General features: G+C 43.1%; 1 protein-coding gene across 1 annotated transcript in view; it reads right to left on the bottom strand.

The window, feature by feature from the left end:
* The window catches only part of LOC126996729 (DNA-directed RNA polymerase II subunit RPB2), a 59,120-nt gene extending 39,660 nt beyond the window's left edge, over positions 1 to 19,460 (bottom strand). The window contains exons 1-7 of the mRNA XM_050857486.1: positions 19,151 to 19,460; positions 13,639 to 13,865; positions 10,884 to 11,088; positions 9,892 to 10,019; positions 9,270 to 9,428; positions 7,977 to 8,141; positions 2,593 to 2,909 (exon numbers count right to left, since the gene is read on the bottom strand). Coding sequence (XP_050713443.1) covers positions 2,593 to 2,909; positions 7,977 to 8,141; positions 9,270 to 9,428; positions 9,892 to 10,019; positions 10,884 to 11,088; positions 13,639 to 13,865; positions 19,151 to 19,178 — 1,229 coding nt within the window. The 5' untranslated portion in view covers positions 19,179 to 19,460. The remainder of the gene's footprint in view (positions 1 to 2,592; positions 2,910 to 7,976; positions 8,142 to 9,269; positions 9,429 to 9,891; positions 10,020 to 10,883; positions 11,089 to 13,638; positions 13,866 to 19,150) is intronic.
* Positions 19,461 to 25,657: the final 6,197 nt, after the last annotated feature.

Here is a 25,657-nt window from a genome sequence, read left to right as displayed (position 1 = left end):
TAACAAAAATGTTCAATTATTCAGTGTGCACCTAGTTTTAAGAAATAAAATGTCTGAAATTTGCATTTACAAGTGCCTTTAAAATGATTCTACAATTGCTCATATTCTAAAAATTTTCCCAGGGTGGGGGGGTGGGGGCTAACAGCACCCCACTAAACCCCGCAGCTGCTTTGGCTCATTGTGCTCGCCTCTCACCCCATAAGAGGGGCCCCAAATGGGAATGAGCCCCCCGGGCCCCAAAATGTCTAGGAACGCCCCTGGGGGTATGAAATATCTTCGGTGAAGAGATTTCATACTTAGATTATCAACATTAAAACATTAGGTTATTTTTTAATGTTAGACTAAAAAATCAATATATCAAAGAGAAAAATCATTTAACTTTGCCCCAAAAATTATTATTCACTGCTTCAAATTTGATATTCCATATTCGCTTGCGAGCATGCCATGGTATTGAAGGCATCCGGTGTTGTGTTATTTGGTGTCCCATTGTCAAAAGCTGGCACTTTTGTTTACAAACACTGGTCTCTCGTGAACTGCGCATGTTCAGACCAGTAAGCAAAGCCCTGTACAGTCTCACAAAGCTTTTTAACACATTAAGAGTTGCTGGAAGGCTGAATCAGACATACAGTACCACCATCCTCGCTGTTTCTAGAACGACGCTCTGTACATATAAATACAACTCGTACAGAGTGTCATTCTAGAAACAGCAGGGATGGTAGTAGTGGTACTGTACGTCTGATTCAGCCTTCCAGCAACTCTTAATTACGGTTAAAAAGCTTTGTGAGACTGTACAGGTCTACGCAAGCGGCAGCTTTTGACGGTGGGGACGCCAAATAACACAACACCAGTTCAGGCGTTTCTAGTATTACCGTCCATAGGTAAGTGACAATGTGTGGTTTTCAGGTTTAGTAAGTTTTCTAAAATACAGACAATGAAAATTTGAATTCATCTATGTTTTTTATTTGAAATATCAACATAGTATCGTTTTCGCCTATCGGACTTATCGCTAGCTAGTGTCAGAATTATGGATTTATATCGGGTATCAGTTATCCCCTATAATTATGTCTCCAGTTAACGAATATCGGTTATCAGCGGTAAGGTTTTCCATTATCAGTTATCGGTTATCGGGAATAAGGTTTCCTGTTATCGTGCCCAGCTATGCTCACCACCTCCATCAAACTGCAATGACCAGGCAAGGAAGTAGTGGCTCGATATTATGTCATTTCCAACTCAAAAAAGCAAGCAAGCAATAAAAAAAAGAGAAGGAACACATGTACAAATAGATAATATATAATAGAAAACTAGCAAGCAAGATAAAGGAAAGAGAACAGAAACCACATCCATCCCTCACACACTCAAGCACAAACACACATTCCATAACTTTTAACGACAGACAAACAGTAATTTTTTTTGCAAGCCCAACTGGAGTGTGTGGAGACGATGTAATAGAGAATCTTAACCCGGTGGTGGTGGCAGCATGTTTCTTAATGGTCCTTCCAGGTGAGAAAAATGAGAAAAAATCACCCCTCACACAAACCATTTCATAATATACATCAAAGCATTTGTGATCAGATTTGTATAGATGTATCATCTATTTTGGGGGGTTTATATCATGGCAAAAATTTGGCCTGTCGCTGCTACACAGTAAAGCCACAAATTTGTCCCGTCGCTGCTACACAGTAAAGCCACAAATTTGTCCCGTCGCTGCTACACAGTAAAGCCACAAATTTGGCCCGTCGCTGCTACACAGTAAAGCCACAAATCTGTCCCGTCCCTGCTACACAGTAAAGCCACAAATTTGTCCCATCGCTGCTACACGGTAAAGCCACAAATTTGTCCCGTCGCTGCTACACAGTAAAGCCACAAATTTGTCCCATCGCTGCTACACGGTAAAGCCACAAATTTGTCCCGTTGCTGCTACACGGTAAAGCCACAAATTTGGCCCGTCACTGCTACACGGTAAAGCCACAAATTTGGCCCGTTGCTGCTACCGGGTTAACAAGGCATAGTTTCAGGTAAATCGTCATTCATTTGAGGCGAAGAGAACCTGTGATGGCTTTACTCTGCCCAAACTATCCTTATTCATGACTTACTAACCAACATATTCAAGCTGACACCAATGGAACCTGTTCTACTCACCCTCTGGACAGCAATGCCATGAGGGGTCCTGCCAAGTCCAGCCTCTTGTTGCCATAGCGATCGAAGTAATGGCTCGATATTATGTCATTTCCAACTCCAAAAATTGTCTCATCTTATTATTAATGATTTCCTAACCTACAACCTCAAGCTCATCCCTTTACTGTCCAAATCCCTTACACAAGAGTTAACCAGCATCTTCACTCTGGAACAATCTTCCTTCATCTGTATTTCCTCCTGCCTACGACTTGAACTCTTTCAAGAGGAGGGTAGCAGGACACCTCTCCTCCCGAAATTGACCTCTCTTTCGGCCACTCCTCTAACTCTTTATAGGAGCAGTGAGTAGCGGGCTTTTTTTTTTAACATTTGTTACTTTTTTTATGCCCTTGAACTGACTCCTCTGCTGTAAAAAAAAAAAAAATCAAACTTGACACCAATGGAACCTGTTCTACTCACCCTCTGAACAGCAATGCCATGAGGGGTCCTGCCAAGTCCAGCCTCTTGTTGCCATAGTGATCACGGTCATCCAGCTCCCTTCGCCCAAGTGCTGCCAGCAGGAGCCTATGGACCATGTACCCCAGGAAATAAGCCTTCTTAGTCTCACAAAAGTCTGAGACACCAACATGAGGCAACATCTCTTTCTGTAGAATCTCTCGGGCATACTTGATACGCTTCTCCTTGGTCACGCCAGGTCGGGCTCCCCTTCCTCCGATGAAATTCAGGGCTACATTCTGTTCTTGAATCACAAAGGCTTCATCGAGAGATGGCTTCACCTGAAAATAAGGAGATGCTTGAGTTTTTTGTCTGCCCTGGACTGGATTTTCATCCTGTATATTAAATTGTTAATCCCAAACATTTCAATATGGAAAATGATGCTGTCATATATATGAACGAAAGCAGTAGAAAGTTGGAAAGTTTGGTTTAGTGGGAGCAACATCTGTGGTCATATGCCGGAGAGAGACAGAATGGGAAGGAATTATAGGAGAAGTGAACAGATCCCAGGGGACAGGACACAACCCCCAATTAATACCTGGTATTCATTCACTGCTGGGTGGACAGGGGCGTAGGGTATTGGAAAAGCCGCCCAAATTTTTCCACTCCGCCCAGGAATCGAACCCGGGCTCTCTCGGTTGTGAGCCGAGTAAAGAAAAAAGCAAGCAAGCTGAACAGAAATGGCAGTAGAGTAGAGCAGACTTGACAGGGGCATCATAACCAATACAAAAGCACGACCTAAATGATTGAGATACAGCACAATTTACTACAGAGCACATTCACACATGATATAAAAGTTTCAGCCTGTGGGGTGAGTGAGTGTGCGGCATAACAAAACAGCACTGATCATACATTTTGCACGAGTGAATGATTTTCCACATATATCTGAGAACTTGGTAGAAATGGGTGGGATATATATAGACTTGACCCTCGATTTCTTAGACTAATAGGGGGAGCACCTGTCCAGGAACAACATAAGTCTGGGAATCAGAAAGCAATTCAGTTAAGCATACTACATACATACATACATACAACTTGTGATGCTGTTTTTGTGAAGGTCAGTTTGAGCAGGCTTTGAGATTACAGCACTTCAAAAACTAATGTTAAATGCAATTGGATTTTCCTTGATTCATATTTTTACGTACCAGAGAAACGTCCCATTCACAGATGTTAGCAATAGTCGGTCCGGTAATTGCCAATATTGAGAACCTGCCCCAGACTTATGCCACACTTTGTCCAGCACATGTAACCCCTCCAAACCACAAAAGTTTTTCCCCGATCCCCCATAACGCAGAAGTCATCGAAAAATACACTTTAAAACTGAGAAAAAGTAATAAAAAATGTTTTATATAAAATTTTGTGGCGGTGGCTGCTGTGAACTCTGTTTCTTTCTAGGTTGTTGCATTTGGCTGGAATTCCAAGATTCCCCCAAAGTTCCAACTTGTTACCGGTGCGATGTACAGAATTTTTCTTTTTTGAAAAGTTACTCATTTTATCACAATGGAGTCTGAAAAATATAGTTTGTAATCTTTGACCAGGAAACTTACTGCCCACAGAGCCAAAGTTGTGCTGAAATTCAATAAATAATTTTGGTAAATTTTTTGCAACTTTTTTTATTCTGGAATGAATCTCAATGAATAAAGTTGTACAAAATCTTTCGTATAACTCAACCGTGAAATCAGATTATGATTCAGACTGACTGTTTGGCTGGAATTCCAGGATTGCCAAAAAATTCCAAGTTTTCACTGGTGCGATGTACAGGAAAATTTATTGAAGGAAAGTTGCTCATTTTATCACGATGGAGTCTGAGAAATATAGTTTATAATCTTTGACCTGGAAATTTACTGCCCACAGAGCCAAAGTTGTGCTGAAACTCAAAAAAAAAATTTTTTGTAGTTTTTCATTCTGGAATGAATCTCATCGAATGAAAGTTGTAGAAAATCATTCGTATAACTCAACTGTGAAATCAGATTATGATTTGGACCAACCATTTGGCTGGAATTCCAGGATTCCCCCAAAATTCAACTTTTGCCTCCCACTCCTCTGAACACTCCTGTGAACAAGATATTGGTTCATGTAGAACATGAGGCATATCAGTGGAGGTGTCAAGACTATGCTCACCACGCACACAATGAGCAGAAACTAAAGGAAGACCGCCGAAACAGATCGGCTGAGGGAACATGATTGCTCTGCAGACGCCATGATGCGAAGGCAGGAACTGTAGAATATTTTTAGCACGGAGTCGTCTAAGGGGCAAAAGAGGTGCCAGTTAGTCACTTAGTATTGACATATACATAGTTACGCGTGCCGTTCAATTTCCAGAGAGCTTCTCTCTCTCTCTCTGGCGCTAACGTCATGCTTGTCACCCAAGTCAGAAAAAAAATATATGACACCAGCGGCAGTGGCATCATCATGGTGTTAAGCAGCTCATCTAAGAGAGTAGCTAAAACAAGTTATTTGAAGACTTGCATAGCACGTTAACAAAAGATGCACAGTTTGGCAGCGGTCTCGCAGCGGTCACCATTATGGGGTGCTTTATCATATCATGCCATTTAATAATAAATGCTTCTTTCTATAAAATCAGGTAAAAAAATATGAAATGGATACTAAAAATGATCATACCTATAAGCAGCTGCTCATCTAGTAATTGTAAACAGACAAGAATGTATGTCACAATAAGTTTACTAAACCCGTTGTGGACATTTCGTTGAAGACACACAATCTTTAAAGAGAAGAGTGAAGTACTAATACACAAATAGCAAATAAAATAAAAGGAAATTAATTAAAACATGTTATTTGAAGACTTGCATTACATGTCAACAAAGGATACAAGATTGAGGGCGATGACAGTCTCTGCCGCGCACATCATACCATGCAAATTCTGTACTAATAAATGCTGCTTTCTTGTAAACTCAAGTAATAAAATATGGAATGGCCTGTGCTTAAAAACGGGCTGTTTGTCTTTTAAAATCATACTATGAGCTTATAAATGTTTTTGCAGACAAACATGATAAAGTGTTTAAAGTGTTTAATACATGATAAAAACTATCATACCTACAAGTAGCTGCTCAGCTAATAATGTAAACAAACAAGAATGTATGTCACAAGAAGCTCATTGAGCCCATTGTGGACATTTCGTTGAAGACCAAGACAAATTTAAAAAGATAGTGAACCAAATACAACTAAAGGAAAAAGAACAAGAACAAGAATATGCAGCTTAATGATTTAGTAATGTGGAGGCAACATGACCATCAGACATGGGCCAGTACTTATGTTATGTAATCCATTACGATTACAATAAAATTAGGTGTAAACGATTACGATTACTTGAAAAACTGTAATCAATTGTAATCGATTATGATTACACATTACAATTATCCCATGTCTGATGAGCATCACCACAACAAACAGCATGCAGCCCCCTAGTGAGCAGCACCATGGCCTAACCAGCCCCAACACACTGAAGGAGAGAAAGGGTGTTGCTTACAATGAGTGGGGGAGGGGATCTGTTATTATGCCAGATTTTTGTTTCAATAACTGGATTTGGCAAGCGGTGGCTGAGTGGTAGTGTGCTGGGCCCACATTCACCGCGTGATGGACGACGCGGGTTCGAATCCCCACGCTACCACCTGGGATTTTTCAGTCACCGCCGAGTGGCTTAAAACTACCCACATGCTGTCCTGAAGACCACCCATCAACCTGGACTCTAGAGGAAACCGTCCAGGTGAATCAAGAACGAGTTCCGGGGGGCAGCACAAGCCAAGAGAAGATGGCGCCACTATAAACACTTGCCTACGCCATGATGGGCTGGGGCCGACTACCATCCAGGCCCCTCAAGCAATCCTACCAGCGCTATAGGCATTGACGTAAAAAAAAAAAAAAATAATAATAATAATAATTAAAAAAAAAAAAAAAGCGTCAGTCAACTGCCAGACTTAGCCGAACCCCAGATTTTATACCTTGATTCTATGTTGGTTCCCGGACCTGACGGAGCATATAGCTGACAATAAGTGTACCCAATGTCTCCACACAAGATTCAGATTAGCCAATTGGATGTGATGTAATTATTGTGTTTTGTAAAGAATACTTCATTCCTAAAAGTAACTAATATGTTTTGCATTCTTTTTCTTGTGCAAAACATTGAATAAACAATAGAATCAGAATATGAAAATAAGTTCATATTTTATACAGCAACTGGTGCCAGGCGCTAGAAGTCAGCACCAAAACAACAACACACTGGACTCACCAGCACAACACGTCCGTAGCAAGGCACTGACGGTGGACTTCCCCATGTGTACTTGCACCAATGGCTGAAGACTTATTTTGAATGACATTCTTCATTCTGGGTCTGGGTGCTCTGCCTCAGTCATTGTAAACAAACTATTTTGGGTCTGGGGCTGCTTGAGAAGGGCCATAACTTGAGGCCGCTTTCAGTCGTTTTGTTTGTTTTGATCGTTACCAATGGCGCCGATCAACGCTATAGTATTCCACGTGAAACTGGCCTATTGGGTAGTGGCGGCTGCAGAGGAAGCGAGGTGTTGAGAGTGTGTGGTAAGGTGCGGGGGCTAGGCTAACCCCGCACCCGCCACTACCCCATCGGCCAGTTTTATGTGGAAATTCTAAAGCGGCAATCGGCGACATTGGTAACGATCAAAACAAACAAAACGACTGTGAAAGCGGCCCTTAAAATGCTTGAAGCACATGTGAAAGTTTTGTTCCTCTCCATCCCTCGGTCAGCACATAAAATAATGCAATGAAAATAAGCCAGTCGTAAAGTATTTTCCTTCTTCTCTCCGTGGATACGCTTGAATATTTGTTACAATTAATAGTTACAGAGATATAAAGGTAGAAAGAGACCTGGTTTACGTGCCAGAGTGCGCATAGTGGTATTCGTGAATCTGACCAACTGTGAAGTTAATGGGTTAAGGACGACTATACGTCAATGAAAGCATGAGAGGTTGAGGAGGTTGAGGTTTGTGATTATGGGAGAATGAGAACTGACTGCAGAAAGTTGGAAAGTTTGGTTTAGTCGGCGCAACATCTGCGGTCATATGCCGGAGAGAGACAGAAGGGGAAGAAATTACAGGAGAAGGGAACAGATCCCAGGAGACGGGACACAACCCCCGATTAATACCTGGTACCATTCACTGCTGGGTGGACAGGGGCGTAGGGTATCGGAAAAGCCGCCCAAATTTTTCCACTCCGCCCGAGAATCGAACCCGGGCTCTCTCGGTTGTGAGTCAAGTGTGCTAACCACTGCACCACGAAGCCCCCAACTGACTGCAGAGGAAATTTAAGAGAGGACAGTCACTTACATGAAATTAAACAATAATTAAGTGTTGCCTTACCATTTCCATCATTTCAGGGTCATCAAAGTCATAGATGATGTGCTCCAGTATGTCTCTGTCGGCCACAAACCCAAGGGCACGAAAGACAATCATTACTGGAATTTCCTGCTTCACATAGGGCAGGACGCCAATGATGCGCTGACCAATAGCAGACTTTTTAGCACTCTGGAAAACATCAAAATGGTTACTTCTCCCAAACTGCTTACTTCTGGTTAAAGTGCGGACTGTCACAAGTTACAATACAATAATACAGATCTCTCTTTTGTCATTAATTCACAGCTTCCTTAGTTACTCTCCGAGGCCCTGTTCACACTGTGCCAACTTTGGGCCAGGACAACCCAGCAACTTGTAGGCCCCCTTCACATTCTACCAAATCAGCATCCAGCGATCGTTTCTAGACCTCTCTCCAACGATGTGCGACCCTTTCACATCAACATTTCACACCCAAGACCTCGTATACACCAAGTCGCTGGATTGTCGTGGCCCAGAAAGTTGGAAAGTTTTGTTTAGTCGGAGCAACATCTGTGGTCATATGCCAGAGAGAGACAGAAGGGGAAGGAATTATAGGAGAAGGGAACAGATCCCAGGAGACGGGACACAACCCCCGATTAATACCTGGTACCCATTCACTGCTGGGTGGACAGGGGCGTAGGGTATCGGAAAAGCAGCCCAAAATTTTTACACTCCACCCGGGAATCGAACCCGGGCTCTCTCAGTTGTGAGCCGAGTGTGCTAACCACTGCACCACGAAGCCCCTAGTCGTGGCCCAGAGTTGGCACAGTGTGAACGAGGCTTTAGGAGACATGCACCAATATCAAAATACCTTCCAGGCAGGCACTATCTGCTTCTATCTATCCTCTAATTTTCTCAGATTTTTAAGTCACGTCTACACATTTAAAAGATAGTATTCCTGCCAGATATATTTTCAGCTTTGTTTCTTTACCCGTTCAATTTATGGTTGCATGTTTGCTTCAAGACATTTCCTGCTCCTGACTTTCATATTTTAACAAATCTGTGCACCTCATTAAAAGGTCACATGATCCTTCTTTTGTAGGAAATGGGATCATTAACCCGGTAGAAGCGACGGGCCAAATTTGTGCCATGATTTTAACTCCCAAAATAGATGATACATAAACTGATCACAAATACTTTGATATATATTATGAAATGGTTTGTGTGAGTGACGATTTTTTCTCGTTTTTCTCGCTTAGAGGGACCATTAAGAAACAATTACAATGAGCAAGTATTAAACTAAGTGTATGAAAATTGGTCATCACTGCTCAGTATACTTACACTGCCTCCTCTGGCCATCATGTTGATCCACAGCGTTGACACAGGTCGAGCCGAGTGTTCAATGCAGGAGCGAATCTCACACTTGTACGCGTATTTGCCATCCTTCATGCTAAACACATACACAGTGTTTGTGGCCATTTTCTCTTGGGCAATGAGAACCTGTAGAACATGTTTAGCTTGTCAAAGGCTGTTCATTTTGTTGTGTTGTTGATGACATTTATACCATGAAAGCAAATCCAGTACTGAAGTTTCATGTTAATAAATGTAAAAAAGCAATATGCAACACAGTAAACCATATGTTCGTCACCTTCGTAAACAGTCCGCCTAAGTCATTATTTTCTACTTTACAGGAAATCAGAAAAGAACTGTCATTGCCTCACTTGGCTTAAGAGTTAGGCAGGAATGAAAAGGCCAATTCTACAACACTGAAACCTTAAATGACGGAGCCAACTGTACAAAAATGGGCGTCACATGATGAAAAATTGATGTAGACAAAAACCTGGAAATCGATGGAAAGTGACTTAGGCGATTATTTTATGATGGTGACGATATTTGATTTCATCGTGACCAGAAATGCAAAATGATGTGACAAAAAGGAGGCTTCCACAAAAGGAGACCAGACCTTCTCAGAGCCATTGATGACGAAGTAGCCGCCAGGGTCGAGGGGACACTCATTCACTTCATGCAGGTCACGGTCCGTCAGGCCACTCAGAAGGCAGTATGTTGACCGCAGCATAATGGGAATTTTACCTGATGTTCAATTGAAAGATATCATCAGTTAAAAGATTCCTGCATTTCTCCTTGGAAAGTTTGGAAAGTTTGGTTTAGTCGGTGCAACATCTGTGGTTGTATGCCGGAGAGAGACAGAAGGGGAAGGAATTATAGAAGGGAACAGACCCCAGGAGATGGGACACAACCCCTGATTAATACCTGGTACCCATTCATTGCTGGGTGGACAGGGGCGTAGGGGATCGGAAAAGCTGCCCAAATTTTTCCACTCCGCCCAGGAATCGAACCTGGGCTCTCTCGGTTGTGAGCTGAGTGTGCTAACCACTGCACCACGAAGCCCCCTAGCAAAGAATACAACTCAGATGTTTATTGATTAATATGCTGAGCCATTCTCAAGAAATAATCCTTATCCCTTTAACCCCTTCAACACGAGGACACATATATTGCGTCCTTGCGTGCCCCGTACCATATCCGAGGACGCGCATGCTGCATGCATCCTGGCTCGCTTTAACCAATATACGAGTTATTTTATCTCTATATTTATGCTTACATCTCAAAATTATCAATTAGTTTATGTTTCTTTATGTGCACCATTTAATTCTGCATGTTTTCATAAATAATACATGATGATTATGTTGAGTTTATGGCTGAAAACTTGTTATATTCAATAGCGCCATTTGAAATTTGACGCGCACGACGATCTCGGATACGGCGCGGGGCGCTGTTTTGTCCCGGCCGTAGTGAAGGGGTTAAGGCAGTTTCGATAAGCAAAAATTGACTGAGCTAATAAAAGAGCTCCCAGCATATGTAGCAGTGCTAAATGATTGCCTTAAAGACTAACACAAGGTCTGCTGGCATTGGAGCCTTTGTACGGTTCATACTGACCTATGTAAATTTTTTCATCCTTGTGTTCCACAGGCTTCTCCCCGTCCTTGATGACAGTCTTGACAATGTCTACATACAGCGGGGAAGAGTACGTCAAGTTCCTGAGCCGCGCCTCGTTGGGCATCATGTTGTAGTTGTAGCCGTCCTTCTCCCAGTTAGTAGGCTTGCTTAGGTAGATCTGCTCAAACTTCAGCAGGTGGCGAGGCTGTGAGGGAGGAAACATTACTGGTAACAGACTTGCAACACCTTGTACATAACACATTCAAATCATTTTGGCTGAGTCTGTGATCCATGATTCTAGTTCTTATTGAACTCTATCTGGGTTAGAGAAAAACAAATATATGGAACATGACCAAGAAGTGATCCTACTATGGCTGACAGTAGTAGTAACACTTCTCTTCTTTTTCTAAACACCCTGTGACTCAAAAGTTCAGAAGTTGAACGCACAAAAAAATATACTTCATGCACACTAAAAACTGGCTGTGTGTCAGTTGGTACAGAGCTGGGCACCAGACACCACTGTCAAATTCACTTCTTTCTCCCTCAGATCATCTGCAGGGATCTGGGAAACACTTCCATCTGGCAGCCCTACTGAGCGGCACAAGCCTGCCAAGGCCAGTGGCTATCAGCCTTCTTCAGAGAATAGATGTATGTTCATACACTGACCACCACCACCACCACCACCCCTCACCATTCCTCCCAGTTCACACCAACTATGGGGCCAAGAAAACTTCTCAAAGCACCCCAGACTGAAGCAATCTGTGCATTAGCATAACAAGGAAATAGCAGCAAATATGAGACTGTCACTCAGAACTGTGCAATGTTGGAGCAGAAAAGTGTGTGCTTCTGGAGCACAGGACCCACCACCTCCTCATAAGCCAGGAGGACCACAACACCCAGAGGACTTTGAACATTATTTACAGGCAGCAGATAGAGGTCCACCCTGTTGGCATTACAAGCTGGGAAAGCAAGAAGAACCAACGTTTGCTGCCAGAAGTTTGGAAGTACAGGAGCTGCAGGACTGTGCCTATACTAAGGCCGTGGCCACACAGGGAGGGAGGGGCAAGGCGAGTTTCTGTGGCCACACGAAACGCGAGGCGAGGCGAGGGTTGTCATGGCAGCGTGGCCCGCACGACCCATCCCTTCGCCTCCATCCCAGTCGGCGCACAGGAGGGATAAGGTGTTTAAGTTTTTATAAACAGTTCTGTGCTTCACTTATTTGGCGTTTTAAGAAAAATTTGTATACACCATCGTGTTCAGGAGCCTCTTCTCTATAAGACTGAATTCCCATCGTTCCCCATTGTTCCCATCAACCCGGACTCTAGATTCTAGGATTAAAGATGAGCTCCGGGAGGGCAGCATGTGCCAATACAAGATGGTGCCACTACAAACACTGGCCTGCGCCACAATGGGCTGGGCCATACCATCAGGCCCCTCCAAAACAAGCCTACCGGAGCCACAGGCAAGGATGTAAAATTTTTTTTTTTTTTTTTTTAAATAAAGAACTAATTTGAATTTCATGCTGTGAAGTTGCTAACACCTTGGCCAATAAAGTCGCTGGATGTCAATTCTGCCAAGAACCTCTGGGCGATCATCAAATGTCAGCTACACAATTGGGCCACTTCTTCCATTCCTTGCCTCCAAGGTGCCATTTTAACCCTGTAGCAGAGACGGGCCAAATTTGTGGCTTTACCATGTAGCAGTGACGGGCCAAATTTGTGGCTTTACCGTGTAGCAGACAGGCCAAATTTGTGGCTTTACCATGTAGCAGTGACGGGCCAAATTTGTGGCTTTACCGTGTAGCAGAGACAGGCCAAATTTGTGGCTTTACCGTGTAGCAGAGACAGGCCAAATTTGTGGCTTTACCATATAGCAGTGACGGGCCAAATTTGTGGCTTTACCGTGTAGCAGAGACAGGCCAAATTTGTGGCTTTACCGTGTAGCAGCGACGGGCCAAAATTGTGCCATGGCTTAAACCCCCCAAAATAGATGATACATAATCTGATCACAAATGCTTTGATACATATTATGAAATGGTTTATGTGAGTGATGATTTTTTCTCATTTTTCTCGCTTAGAGGGACCATTAAGAAACATGGTTCCCGGGTTAAGAGATATGGGACATTATACAGGAACATTTACAAAACTTTGCTGATTCCCTTCCTAAGCATCTTCAAAAGGTTAAGAAGAGCTGAGGATACCCAATAAGATATTAATTTTGGTGTCTAGCCACTTTAATACCAAAGTTGGAAAGTTTTGTTTAGTCGGCGCAACATCTGTGGTCATATGCCAGAGAGACAAAAGGGGAAGGAATTATAGAAGGGAACAGATCCCAGGAGACAGGACACAACCCCCAATTAATACCTGGTACCCATTCATTGCTGGGTGGACAGGGGTGTAGGGTATCGGAAAAGCCGTTCAAATTTTTCCACTCCGCCCAGGAATAAAACCCGGGCTCTATCGGTTGTGAGCCGAGTGTGCTATCCACTGCACCACGAAGCCCCCCAGGACAAATGGATGCCCAGCCTTAATGTAAGTTCAACTTTGAATATTACATATGTTTTTAGTAAATATATCAGTGTATAATTATAATTAAAAACTTCCAAATATAATAGTAAAACTTTAATGTACAATTCATCCATATTGTAAGTTCAACTCTGATTAATATACTTTTAGTAAATATATTGGTATATAATTGTAATTAAGAACTTTCAACTATAATAGTAAAACTAATGTACAATTCCAGCAATACTCACAGGATTTTCAAGTTCACCCCCGGTATGTTGAGCCTCTGCTTGAAGATCAATAGCCTGAGAGTCTTCAACAATACGTTGGATGGTCATGGTTATGAACTCATCAAAAGAGTCCAACTGTTGCCTCACCAGGCCCTTCTCATCAAAGTATGAGGAGATCACCAGCCAGCACGCTTCCTGCCAGATGTCTGGAGATATTTCGTCGCCATCTTCATCGCCATATGCTATGTCTGGAAAACAGTATACAGAATAAAGCCTTTGAGCCACCATTCTTCAAGTTGGAATTGCAGGTAAGTCACCACGTGAAAGCACAAGATTTTTTATTTTTGATAAATGGGGGAAAAAAAATTGAAGTTGACAATGAGCCCTCCACTGGGGATCAGAACTGAGCACAACAGACTGTCATTGAGACAAAAAATTTGGAAAAAGGAGTCTCTACCAGCAATGTGACACATATTGGAGACCCAAAGGACCCTTTCAGATGAACACACTTTTCGCCTTTACGGAAGTTGGAAAGTTTTGTTTAGTCGGCGCAACATGTGGTCATATGCCAGAGAGAGACAGAAGGGGAAGGAATTATAGGAGAAGGGAACAGATCCCAGGAGATGGGACACAACCCCTGATTAATACCTGGTACCCATTCACTGCTGGGTGGACAGGGGCGTAGGGTATCGGAAAAGCCGCCCAAATTTTTCCACTCCGCCCAGGAATCAAACCCGGGCTCTCTCGGTTGTGAGCCGAGTGTGCTAACCACTGCACCACGAAGCCCCCTAAGGTAGATCACAGCTTACTCTTCCACAAACTCAAGGAACTGGGAATCCGAGGAAAAGTAGGAGTCTGGTTGCACAGCTTCCTTAGTGGCAGAACCCAGTCAGTCAGTGTCAATGGTGCAACATCAAGTACTGCAGGAGTGAGGAGCGGCAGGGCTCGGTACGAGGGCCTCTACTTTTCCTAATCATGATGGGGAATATCAACGAAAAAGTCACCCAATCAAAAGTATCATCATTTGCAGATGACACCAGACTAAGCAGAGCCATAACAACCCCAGACAATGCCAAAACCCTACAAGCTGACCTAAACAAACTAACCAACTGGGCTGTGGACAACAACATGTCTTTCAACAAAGATAAATTTGAATTAATAAGATATGGGGAATGTGCCCACCTTAAGACCTCACACCACCAGATGGAAGGTCAAGTAATTGCAGAGAAGAGCTCCCTGCCAGACCTGGGGTACTAGTCAGTAGTGACTTTTCACCCACTGAGCACATCGACAACATCACAAGGCCGGCCGGCAGGATGACCGGATGGATACTACGCACCTTCCAGACGAGGGAACATCTCCTCCCACTCTGGAAGTCCCTGGTGTTGTCGAAAATGGAATACCTGTGCCAGCTGTGGTCCAAAATGTTCGACATCAAGTGACTGGAACAGACTCAAAGGGTCTTCACAAGGAAGCTGAACTTAATGAAAAATCTGAGTAACTGGGACAGGCTCAAGACCCTGCAACTCTACTCCCTCCAAAGACGAAGAGATAGATACTACATAATTTACACTTGGAAAATCCTGGAGAAGCAAGTGCCAAACCCATCACTGCACACTGAAGGAGGGATTACAGGCCAGACACACCCTGATTTGGCTGCACCTGATACAGAACATCCATTGAAGCAGTCAGTCTCAGGTCCATACATGCCGCCAGCTTTACCAACGAGGGACCAAGACTATTCAGCTGCCTGCCGAGGGACATCAGGGACACTACTGACTGCAGCACGGAGACCATCACGAGGAAATTGGACCTGTTTCTGCAAGGGATCCCTGATGAGCCCCCTATCCTACACGCCACTACTCAAAGGCTTTCAAGTCACTCCGGCCCCTAGTTGCTCTGGCCCTCGGTCACTTCGGCCTCCCACCCTGGTCACTCCGGCCTCCCACCCTGGTCACTCCGGCCTCCCACCCTGGTCATTCCGGCCTCCCACCCTGGTCACTCCAGCCTCCTTGTTTACATATGAAACTATGGTAAGCATTGCTTAAACAACATTGATGGAAAGTAACATTCTTCTCTGTTGTAACATTGTTTATTTTTAACTGTTGCCAACACAACTTTGAGATTGGTTAAAAGGAGCATTAGGAAAGTCATCATTTACTGCTGAACCATTAACCCGGTAGCAGCGACGGCCCAAATTTGTGGCTCTACCGTGTAGCAGCAACGGCACAAATTTGTGGCTCTACCGTGTAGCAGCGACGGCCCAAATTTGTGGCTCTACCGTGCAGCAGCGACGGGCCAAATTTGTGCCATGATATAAACCCTCCAAAATAAATGATACATAATCTGATCACAAATGCTTGATATATATTATGAAATGGTTTGTGTGAGGGGTGATTTTTTTCTCATTTTTCTCGCTTGGAGGGACCATTAAGAAAAAAGAAGTTAAAGAAAACACTAATAAAAATGTTGAAATTACAAATAAAACAGTCATGATTCATTGTATTCAGCGCAAAATAGCAACAGGAAAACAGAAATTGGTTCTTATTTTACTGTTTTATGTCAACAACAAAATCACATGATAAAAGTCATCACTCACACAAACCATTTCATAATATATATCAAAGCATTTGTGATCAGATTATGTATCATCTATTTCAGGGGGTTTATATCATGGCACAAATTTGGCCCGTTCCTGCTACCAGGTTAAACTAAAAGCAAACAAAACAGCAAACTAAAGAAGTGAGGTGGTTGGTCCACTCAGTCTGGAGCAAGCTTTCACCAATTGGTTAGTTATAATCTTACGTTGCTCGCACTTTTTCCACAAATTGAAGATGCGACCTTGCTTAGAACAGCATTTCTGCCGCTGATAACGTGACAGCTTGCCGTCCTTGACCAGCCGCACCTGAATTCACGTTCTTGGCTTCCTTGTACAGCAGGGGTATAAATACAGGTAACTCTCGATTTACGCAAGTTTGGTTTCCGCGTTTTCTAAGTAACGCGGGGTCCAAAATCCAAATAAATGTATAATTTACATGATTTTTTCACTTAAACGCGATATTTTATGGAGTGGCCACCAGATGTCTCACACAACTGGACTCACACGGCCACACAGCTGAGCTCAGTTCTTCCCGCGCGCCACTTGAACAACAATACAGTACCCACGCTGCCATGCTACTCAACAACAACACCCTCGCTGCTGTGCTACCACGAGGGGAAGGGCAGCCAGAGGAGGAAACATGAGAGGGAGAGGAGTCAGTGATACAGTAGGCAATAAAGGTACAAACCTACCTGTTTGATTTACATTGTTTTTGATTTACGCGACCTCTTCAAGGACACAATACTCGCGTATATCGAGAGTTACCTGTACATAGAGAGGAATGTCTGCATTGCCTGCACTACAATTTAATTTCCTATGATGTCCTTCTACGTCATTATTAGTGCGTCCGCTCTCGCCAAAAACAGTCCATTCCCTTGGCGACCACAGTCCATGTATCCAAGTTTCTTCTATGTACATTAGCAAGTCTTTGATGGGCCCAGCAGGCACATGGGATTCTAAATGATGAAACGTCTGTTCAATATGTTCCTCTGGAAGAAACGGGACGGCCATTAACTACCGTATATGATCTTGTGTGGAGACACGATGAAATAATTCCCATTATTACCATTGACCGACACTTCCTGCAACTTAATATTTACCAAGCCCCCGATCACACTGTGCCGACTCTGGGCCACGACAACCCAGTGAATTTTAGGCCCCCTTCACACTGTGCAGACTCAGCATCCGGCGATCGTTTCTAGACCTCTTGTTGCAAGTCCCAGAGAAACACAGATAATTTACGATAATTGAAAGAATAGCTCAAGCTGCGTGGGCCCTGTGACCCTATTGCTTGTGACACCTGCTATTAAAAAAAAAAAAAAAAAAAAAAAATCCACACAAACTCACGTTCATACTAAGCGCACACACAGGGGGTCAGAGTGACTTGGGTCGAACGTGGGGCAGGCCAGAGTGACTTGGGTCGAACGTGGGGCAGGCCAGAGTGACTTGGGTCGAACGTGGGGCAGGCCGGAAAAACTGGGGGCTGGAAGAACTAGGGGCCGGAGTGACTTGTTGCCACTCCAATGGGGGCAGAGAGTAACTCCATCCCGGACCAGCTGAGCCACATTAGGAGTGGAGCACAGTGTAGGGGCGGTGGACTCCCAAGTCGACCATGGTGAACATCACCTAAACTACAACAAGACAAGACAAGAACCCGCGACCAGCGTGACGAGAGAGCCACTCCTTACCGAGTCGGCCAAAGAGATGCCCCCCTCGCCAAGTGGGTTATGGGAGGCTCCCTTATCAGGCCTAGTCGCTGCACTACATATCAAGGTGGGGGAATATTTACGAAACCCTTGCAGCCACCTCCGGCAAAGTTAATACTTACATCATGGATTTCTTTTTGGTCCCTGAATGCAGTGCAGTCACAAGTGACGGTAATTGTGGAGAATCACTCCGCGCCTCCAAAATACAATATTACACCTCCATATTATACTTAAGGGATGAAATACATGTCCCTTAACCATAATATGAAGGCAGAAAAACTTAAAAGTAAAGAAAAAATGGTAAAGGTAGTGAAAAGGCATAATTATACTTACGCGCGCTGTTTAGGTGTCGGTGGCAGTGGCAGTGTTGCCAATGATCCGGTTAGCGATGGTACGCTAGGTTAGCGATGGTACGCTAAGTTAGCCATTAGCCCACGCATGTGAGACTAGGTCCACCACGCGTGGCTATATTTTTTTAGAACACGCACCGTTACCTAATACTATACCCGGACCAAACCTTCACAAAACCCTATAATATGCCTTTTCACTACCTTTACCACTTTTTCTTAACTTAAGTTTTTCCGCCTTCATATTATGGTTAAGGGACATGTATTTCGTCCCTTAACTATAATATGGAGGCGTAATATCGTACTTTGGAGGCGCGGAGTGAATCTCCACAATTACCCAAGTGACTTTCGGAAAGGAGAAAGAATCCAATTCAGGGACCATTTATTGTTGAAAATGGGGGATAAAAATTCATGAAAGTGTCGCCTCCTCTGGCAGCGGCCGCGGCGACGGTACCACCGACACAGCCGCAAAATAGCTCACAGAGGGTTTAGGGTGGGGGAGCATGCTTAAACTATCCCAACCAAACTTTATGACCCCCCCTCATGTGTATGAGACTTATTTCTGCAAGGAGGTATTTCTCGCAACACAGCGCCGTGGCTGAGGAGGCGACGCTTTCGTAAATTATTATCCCATATTTTCAACAATAATTAGTCCCTGAATTGGATTTCTTCTTTCTGGAAGTCACTTGTCACTGCACTGCATTCAGGGACCAAAAAGAAATCCATGATGTAAGTATTAACGTTTCCAGAGGTGGCTCAGGTGTCGTAAACATTACCCTCAAGGTGTCAATCGCAGTGGGACGGGTGTACTTCTGGAGGTGGAGGCGCTCGTTGGCACTGCTCAGGCCAGTGTGTGGGGGCCTGCCCGGCCACCCACTCACCTTCGTCGATGTCCGCGTAGGCCATCATCCTGCCGCTGTGATGTGTCGTGCAGGAGGCTCACCACGGCACACACACACACACGGCACACAGCGGGCGGCGACACACTCCACCACACCGAGCACTGGCTGGCCCGGGGATTCTCTGGGCGCTGCCTTGGTCTGCTGGCCCGTGCCGGTATTCCTCTTCTCAGTGTCTGCGGGGCTGTGCTGGGACGGCCGTGGGGTTGTCTTGCCCAGCAGTGTGTTAGTGCAGGGCGGTGCGCGGCGCTGCGTGCTCCTCCTCGGCCTGGCGGGACACTGTGTTGGTGCAGTGTTGCCAGGTGGTCCGCGTCCCGCACACCACCGTTGCCAGATTGTCGTACTCAGAGCATAGTAATTACCGGTTTCCGACGCCTAACTATTACCAAGAAACATTAACTATTTTAACGATAAATATAAATGAATCTCGTTATTGGGGACCAGGAGACAGTTTTCGGATCTGAGATGCCGGTTAATATACGAGGCTGAGTACGACAATCTGACAATGTTGTTCCCGCACACTCCTACCCCAAAACGAGCCCAAAATCCGCACACAACACCTTCAGAAACCGCCCAAAAGGAGCCCAATATTTTTTTTCTTTTTCGTTGGGGACATTTTTATCAAAAACATGCACGTTGCGCTGAAAACGAGAAAGCTAGAAAATGAAGACATACTTTATTCAAACCTATAATACTAATTCTATCAATAATAATAAAGATAACAAATAAATGAATGAATATATACATATGTGTGTGTGTGTGTGTGTGTGTGTATATATATATATATATATATATATATATATATATATATATATATATATATATATATATATATATATATATATATATATATATATATATATATATATATATATATATATATATATATATATATATATATATATATATATATATATATATATATATATATATATATATATATATATATATATATATATATATATATATATATATATATATATATATATATATATATATATATATATATATATATATATATATATATATATATATATATATATATATATATATATATATATATATATATATATATATATATATATATATATATATGGTTGCGTACTGGGCCCACATTCACTGCGTGATGGACGACGCGGGTTCGAATCACGCTACCACCTCGGATTTTTCGGTCACCGCCGAGTGGCTTAAAACTACCCACATGCTGTCCTGAAGACCACCCATCAACCTGGACTCTAGAGGAAGCCGTACAAGCGAATCAAGAATGAGTTCCGGGGGGCAGCATGAGCCAATACAATATGGCGCCACTATAAAACACTCGCCTGCAGAACGGACTGGGCCGACCATCAGGCCCACCTGAAGAAGCCTTGGGCCGACCATCAGGCCCCACTGGAAGATGCCTACCATGCAATAGGCAGCAACGTAAAAAAAAATATATATATATATATATATATATATATATATATATATATATATATATATATATATATATATATATATATATATATATATATATATATATATATATATATATATATATATATATATATATATATATATATATATATATATATATATATATATATATATATATATATATATATATATATATATATATATATATATATATATATATATATATATATATATATATATATATATATATATATATATATATATATATATATATATATATATTTATGTAAAGGATAGATGGGAACTAGATGCACTTTAACGTAGACAAGTGCCAGGTCCTTCAAGTTGGAACAAGGAATAAGAAGTTCGATTACGAAATGCGCGGCGTTAAACTCAAAAGCGTTCAATGCGTCAAGGACTTGGGGGTCAAAATCGCGTCAAACCTCAAATTCTCACAGCAATGCATCGATGCAGCAAATAAAGCGAACAGAATGTTGGGCTGCATTAAAAGAAACTTTTTATTCAAGAATAAAGATGTAATACTCCCGCTGTACAATAGTTTAGTCAGACCCCACTTGGAATATGCCGTACAGTTCTGGTCTCCCCACCATGCAAAGGGCATTGATAAATTAGAAGGTGTTCAACGTCGGGCAACAAAAATGATCCCTTCCTTGCGCAACAAATCTTACGAAGAAAGGCTTTCCACCCTTAACATGTTCTCTCATGAGAAACGTCGCCTCCGAGGAAAACTGATCGAATGTTTTAAAATACTTAATGGTTTCAAGAATGTAGACAGATCAACATTGTTTATGATCGATGACTCTTTGCGTTCGAGGAATAATGGCGTAAAACTCAAATGTAGAGAAGTAAATTCAGACTGCACCAAATTTTTCTTCACTAACGTTGTAGTGCGAGAATGGAATAAGCTCCCACCGTACGTCAGTGGTCCAGTGTAACACGATTGACTCCTTAAGAAACAAGCTCGACCGTCACTTCCTAAAATTTAATATCAACTAGAGTTGAAATGCATCGTTTTGAAGCCTTCTGATTAATGTAGAATCACTTAATTAAGTTTAAGGACAGACCACCTAGTCTGGACCATGGGGTCTGTGTGGTCTGATTTTCTATGTAAATCAATGTAAATCATGTATATACACAGAGTATATAGGAACTTTTGTTTCAGATGCAGTCAGCCATTGCTAGACAGTCTTATTCAATAGCTATATCAATATGTTATCATAATCATCACTACTTGAAGAGTATATAATGTCTTGGTTGTAAATTGCTAACATTTCCTCTGTGGGAAGAAACTTAATTATGAGTTTGAATATCTTTACGTATGCGCATATATATGAAAAGTATTCTCTAAACTTGTATGCTGCATTCTGTTTCTTAACTTATTTTTTACTAGATTCATCTGGGAGAATACTCGATCGTTCAACAGAGGCATTGCTGATTGAAAGAGCTAGTTGCAGTGACAAAGCAAACCTCCCTAGTTCCTGGAAATCTTGATATCTCCTCCCTATGATCGTATACTTAATGAGGTCGTCCCCTAGCTAGCTCATATGATATAATCCCCCTAAAGAGAGGGGAGAGGACTTCACACGTCCGTCTGCTAGCTGCAATATATATGTGTGTCAGTGTGTGTACTTTGCGGTTTATGTGGAAATGATGGGTGCAGGTATTTGGCAATGGACATGTTGCAGGTTCTGGGATGAGCCTAGAAATGCATTGTGCCACGTACTAATGATAACGTAGTGCACATATTACGTCCTATAAATCGCTAGTTGACTGGATGTTGGAGAGATATCTCAAATTCTTCTCATCTCACGGGGAGAAGCCGCCATTAGCTCGTGACGTCATCAGGCTGAAGTGGAGTACAGCAGACGACAGTACCAGTGTTGTGTCCATTGTTTTTTTTCATCAGCTATGGCCACTCCAGCTCCAAACTGCGCCCAACAGGTATGTTATAGGTGCTTACAGAACACCTTAAGAGTGTTGGAAATGTGTTATATTATTAAAATGGGAGTGAAATCAACCGCGCCTCTGCTCTGCAGAAAATAGTTGAGTTCACGATTAAAAGTTAGTCCGAGGGGGAACTATAGAGAATAATCAAGGTTGAATTTATATTAGTATTATGGAAACTTACCTATATAGCATAACCTAGAGAAAACAACGGCTCTGGAACGTCACAGAGAGAGAATCAACGCCTGAAGATGAATAAGAAGAAAACGAATGCAGACCAATATTTTATAATCAGAGGACGTGACAGTAGAGAGAATAGTTGAGTTCACGATGAAAAGTTAGTCCGAGGGGAAACTAAAGACAATTACTGCAGGATTCACAGCACAGACAGAAATATCTTACGTGGACTACTTTTGTCCGTATATATATATATATATATATATATATATATATATATAGATATATATATATATATATATATATATATATATATATATATATATATATACTCTTGCACATTGGCACGAATCACCAACGACTGCGGGTTACGTCTCCAGGCAATGCTGGCCACTAGAAACAAACACCACAACACGAAATCTCGGAGTAACACAAGGTTGGCGGCCTGCCGAGTGCCGCGTGACGTCACAACCAATCAGCACCCGTTTCCAGGTCACGTGATTTTTCCTCAACTTTAATCCATATTTTATACCACATTTACTACTTTACATGAAGAAAAAATAGTACCATAGCTGAATTTAGGGCCTATTTTATCCATACAGACAGAATTTTAAATAAATATGTTGAGCGGAAACATGTCCATTTGGAATGGTTCAACGAGGTCTTAATGAGGTCGCGCCCTCATGATAACATCCCCCTTTTTCTCTTATTGTCCAACCAACATTGCGCCAAAATATTTTGGTCCTACGCTTGGATGGTCCTCCGCATGGCACTCCTGTCACTGTGCAAGGGTTCTGAGCAATGGATATAAAAGTGAAGAAGTGGTTCATGGTGACGAGAGGAAGGAGAGGAAAAATCTAACAGAAAAGGAGGAAGGATGGAAAGTGTCATATACGAATATTAATGGAATGGGGTATATTTGTATGTGTTATCTGTGTATTTGTACGTGTGGGGGGGTGTCGTGTCATACCCCGGGATTTTCTTTTTCTATTTTCCAACACGTCCTCTGCGTGTATCAAAACACACGAGAAATTAATCAAGATCAGGGTATTCGCCGGCTGCCTGGGATTGAACCCGCGACCAGCGTGACGGGAGAGCCACTCCTTACCGAGTCGGCCAAAGAGGTACCCCCCTGGCTAAGTGGGTTATGGGAGGCTCGTTCATCAGGCATAGTCGCCGCACTACACGACTTTCCCCTCTATGTAGATTAATTTGTGTGTGTTGAGACCTTAGACAGTGACCACTATCGGTTCACTATTCCACAACGTCCCCGTTGAGACATGCCTTATTTTTTTTATCATTTTCTATTACCCTCGGAGAGCATGGGCCATCCTACCTGTTACCCCTTCGGAGAAACTCAACAGAACCGCAGGATAGGATGCCACCGCTATACCACCACTATCATGCCCCGGGATTTTCTTTTTCTATTTCCTCTATTTTCCAACACGTCCTCTGCGTGTATCGAAACACACGAGAAATTAATCAAAATCAGGTTATTCGCCGGCTGCCTGGGATTGAACCCGCGACCAGCATGACGGGAGAGCCACTCCTTACCGAGTCGGCCAAAGAGGTACCCATCTGGCTAAGTGGGTTATGGGAGGTTCGTTCATCAGGCATTGTCGCCGCACTACACTAGTTCGGGGCGCGGAGGGCTGTTGTGGCCGGCGGCGTGGGGTGCATTGTGGCGGCCCGGCCGAGGAGCGGCGGGCGGATCCGCGGGGCAGGGGAGAGAGAGACGTGCTGCCCGCTGTTGTGTGCCCTGCCCGTAGTAGCGTGCCCTGTGCTTTGTCTGCCCCCCCCTCTGTGTACTGGGAGTTACTGTGCCTTGTGAACCAGTGTTTGTACGGTGTTGGAACTGTCCAGTAAAGAAGAAAACCCGCTTTTGTGAGCCTCTTTGCCCACCCTTGCTTGCCTCGTGGTGTGTTGGCTGCCCCGGGGAGTGACGGTGTGGTGTGCCTCGCTGTTTTGGGTGTTCACTACCTGCGTGCGGTGGTCTGGGGTGGAGGTGCCACCGCCTGCCCGTGCTGTGGAGTGTGTTCAGCGGGGGTACGTGGTGCGTAACAGTGTCGTCGTGGATAGAGTTTAACGACTGTTTGAGAGACAGAGAACCTGATACTAAGTTGTGTGACTCAATGGACCGTATTGGCTATAGAGGTTTTGCAGTGACCTAAGTCTATATACTACCAAGTCGGGTTATGTGGATGACAAAAGTGAAAAACTTCTGCGCATCTTGTGAAAAGTGGCAACTCAGCGAACGCCGTGACGTCAGTGGTTCAGTCGTGGTTCAGCTGCCTGTGTGTACGGACGCGCTCTGGATAGTTGTGCGAGGGCATGTTTCGTAATTAATAAGTGATCATGTCTAAAAAATGTGCTGTTAAAGGGTGTGAAAATCGCTATAGACATAGGAAATCAAATTTGACTTTTCACCGCATCCCAAAAGACCCTGAAATAAGGAAGAAATGGGTTCTGGCGTGTAAATATGATGATAGCCGCCGCCGCCATGACACCGACGCCAGAGTATGCTGCACGCACTTTGAGGAGTCTTCACATGAGCCCACCAGTTTAAAGTATACACTACTCAATATAGCAGTGCCAAAAAATCAACGACGACTTAAGGCTGGAGCTGTACCAACGATATTACTGCCACACCAACAAGGTGAGTGTTGATTTTTTTTTAAGTGAATTAGATTTGAATTTAAAGTTAGATTTGACGGTGCTGACTGGCATACCGTGGGCGGTGTAGGGATGTTATCATTATCCTTGATGGCACTTTGGGATGAAATATTGAGTTCCTGTAATGCAGTGGTTCTCAAACTGGGGGTAATTACCCCCATGGGGCCCGGGTAATGAAGCCGTTGCTGAGGGGTAATGAGGTATTTCTAAAATTAAAAATACTTTAGAGTAAAATTCAGTAAATTGATAAATAATAAT

Source organism: Eriocheir sinensis, chromosome 1 (assembly GCF_024679095.1).
Source record: "Eriocheir sinensis breed Jianghai 21 chromosome 1, ASM2467909v1, whole genome shotgun sequence".
Classification (NCBI taxonomy): domain Eukaryota; kingdom Metazoa; phylum Arthropoda; class Malacostraca; order Decapoda; family Varunidae; genus Eriocheir; species Eriocheir sinensis.
This window is presented reverse-complemented; position numbering and strand designations above follow the sequence as displayed.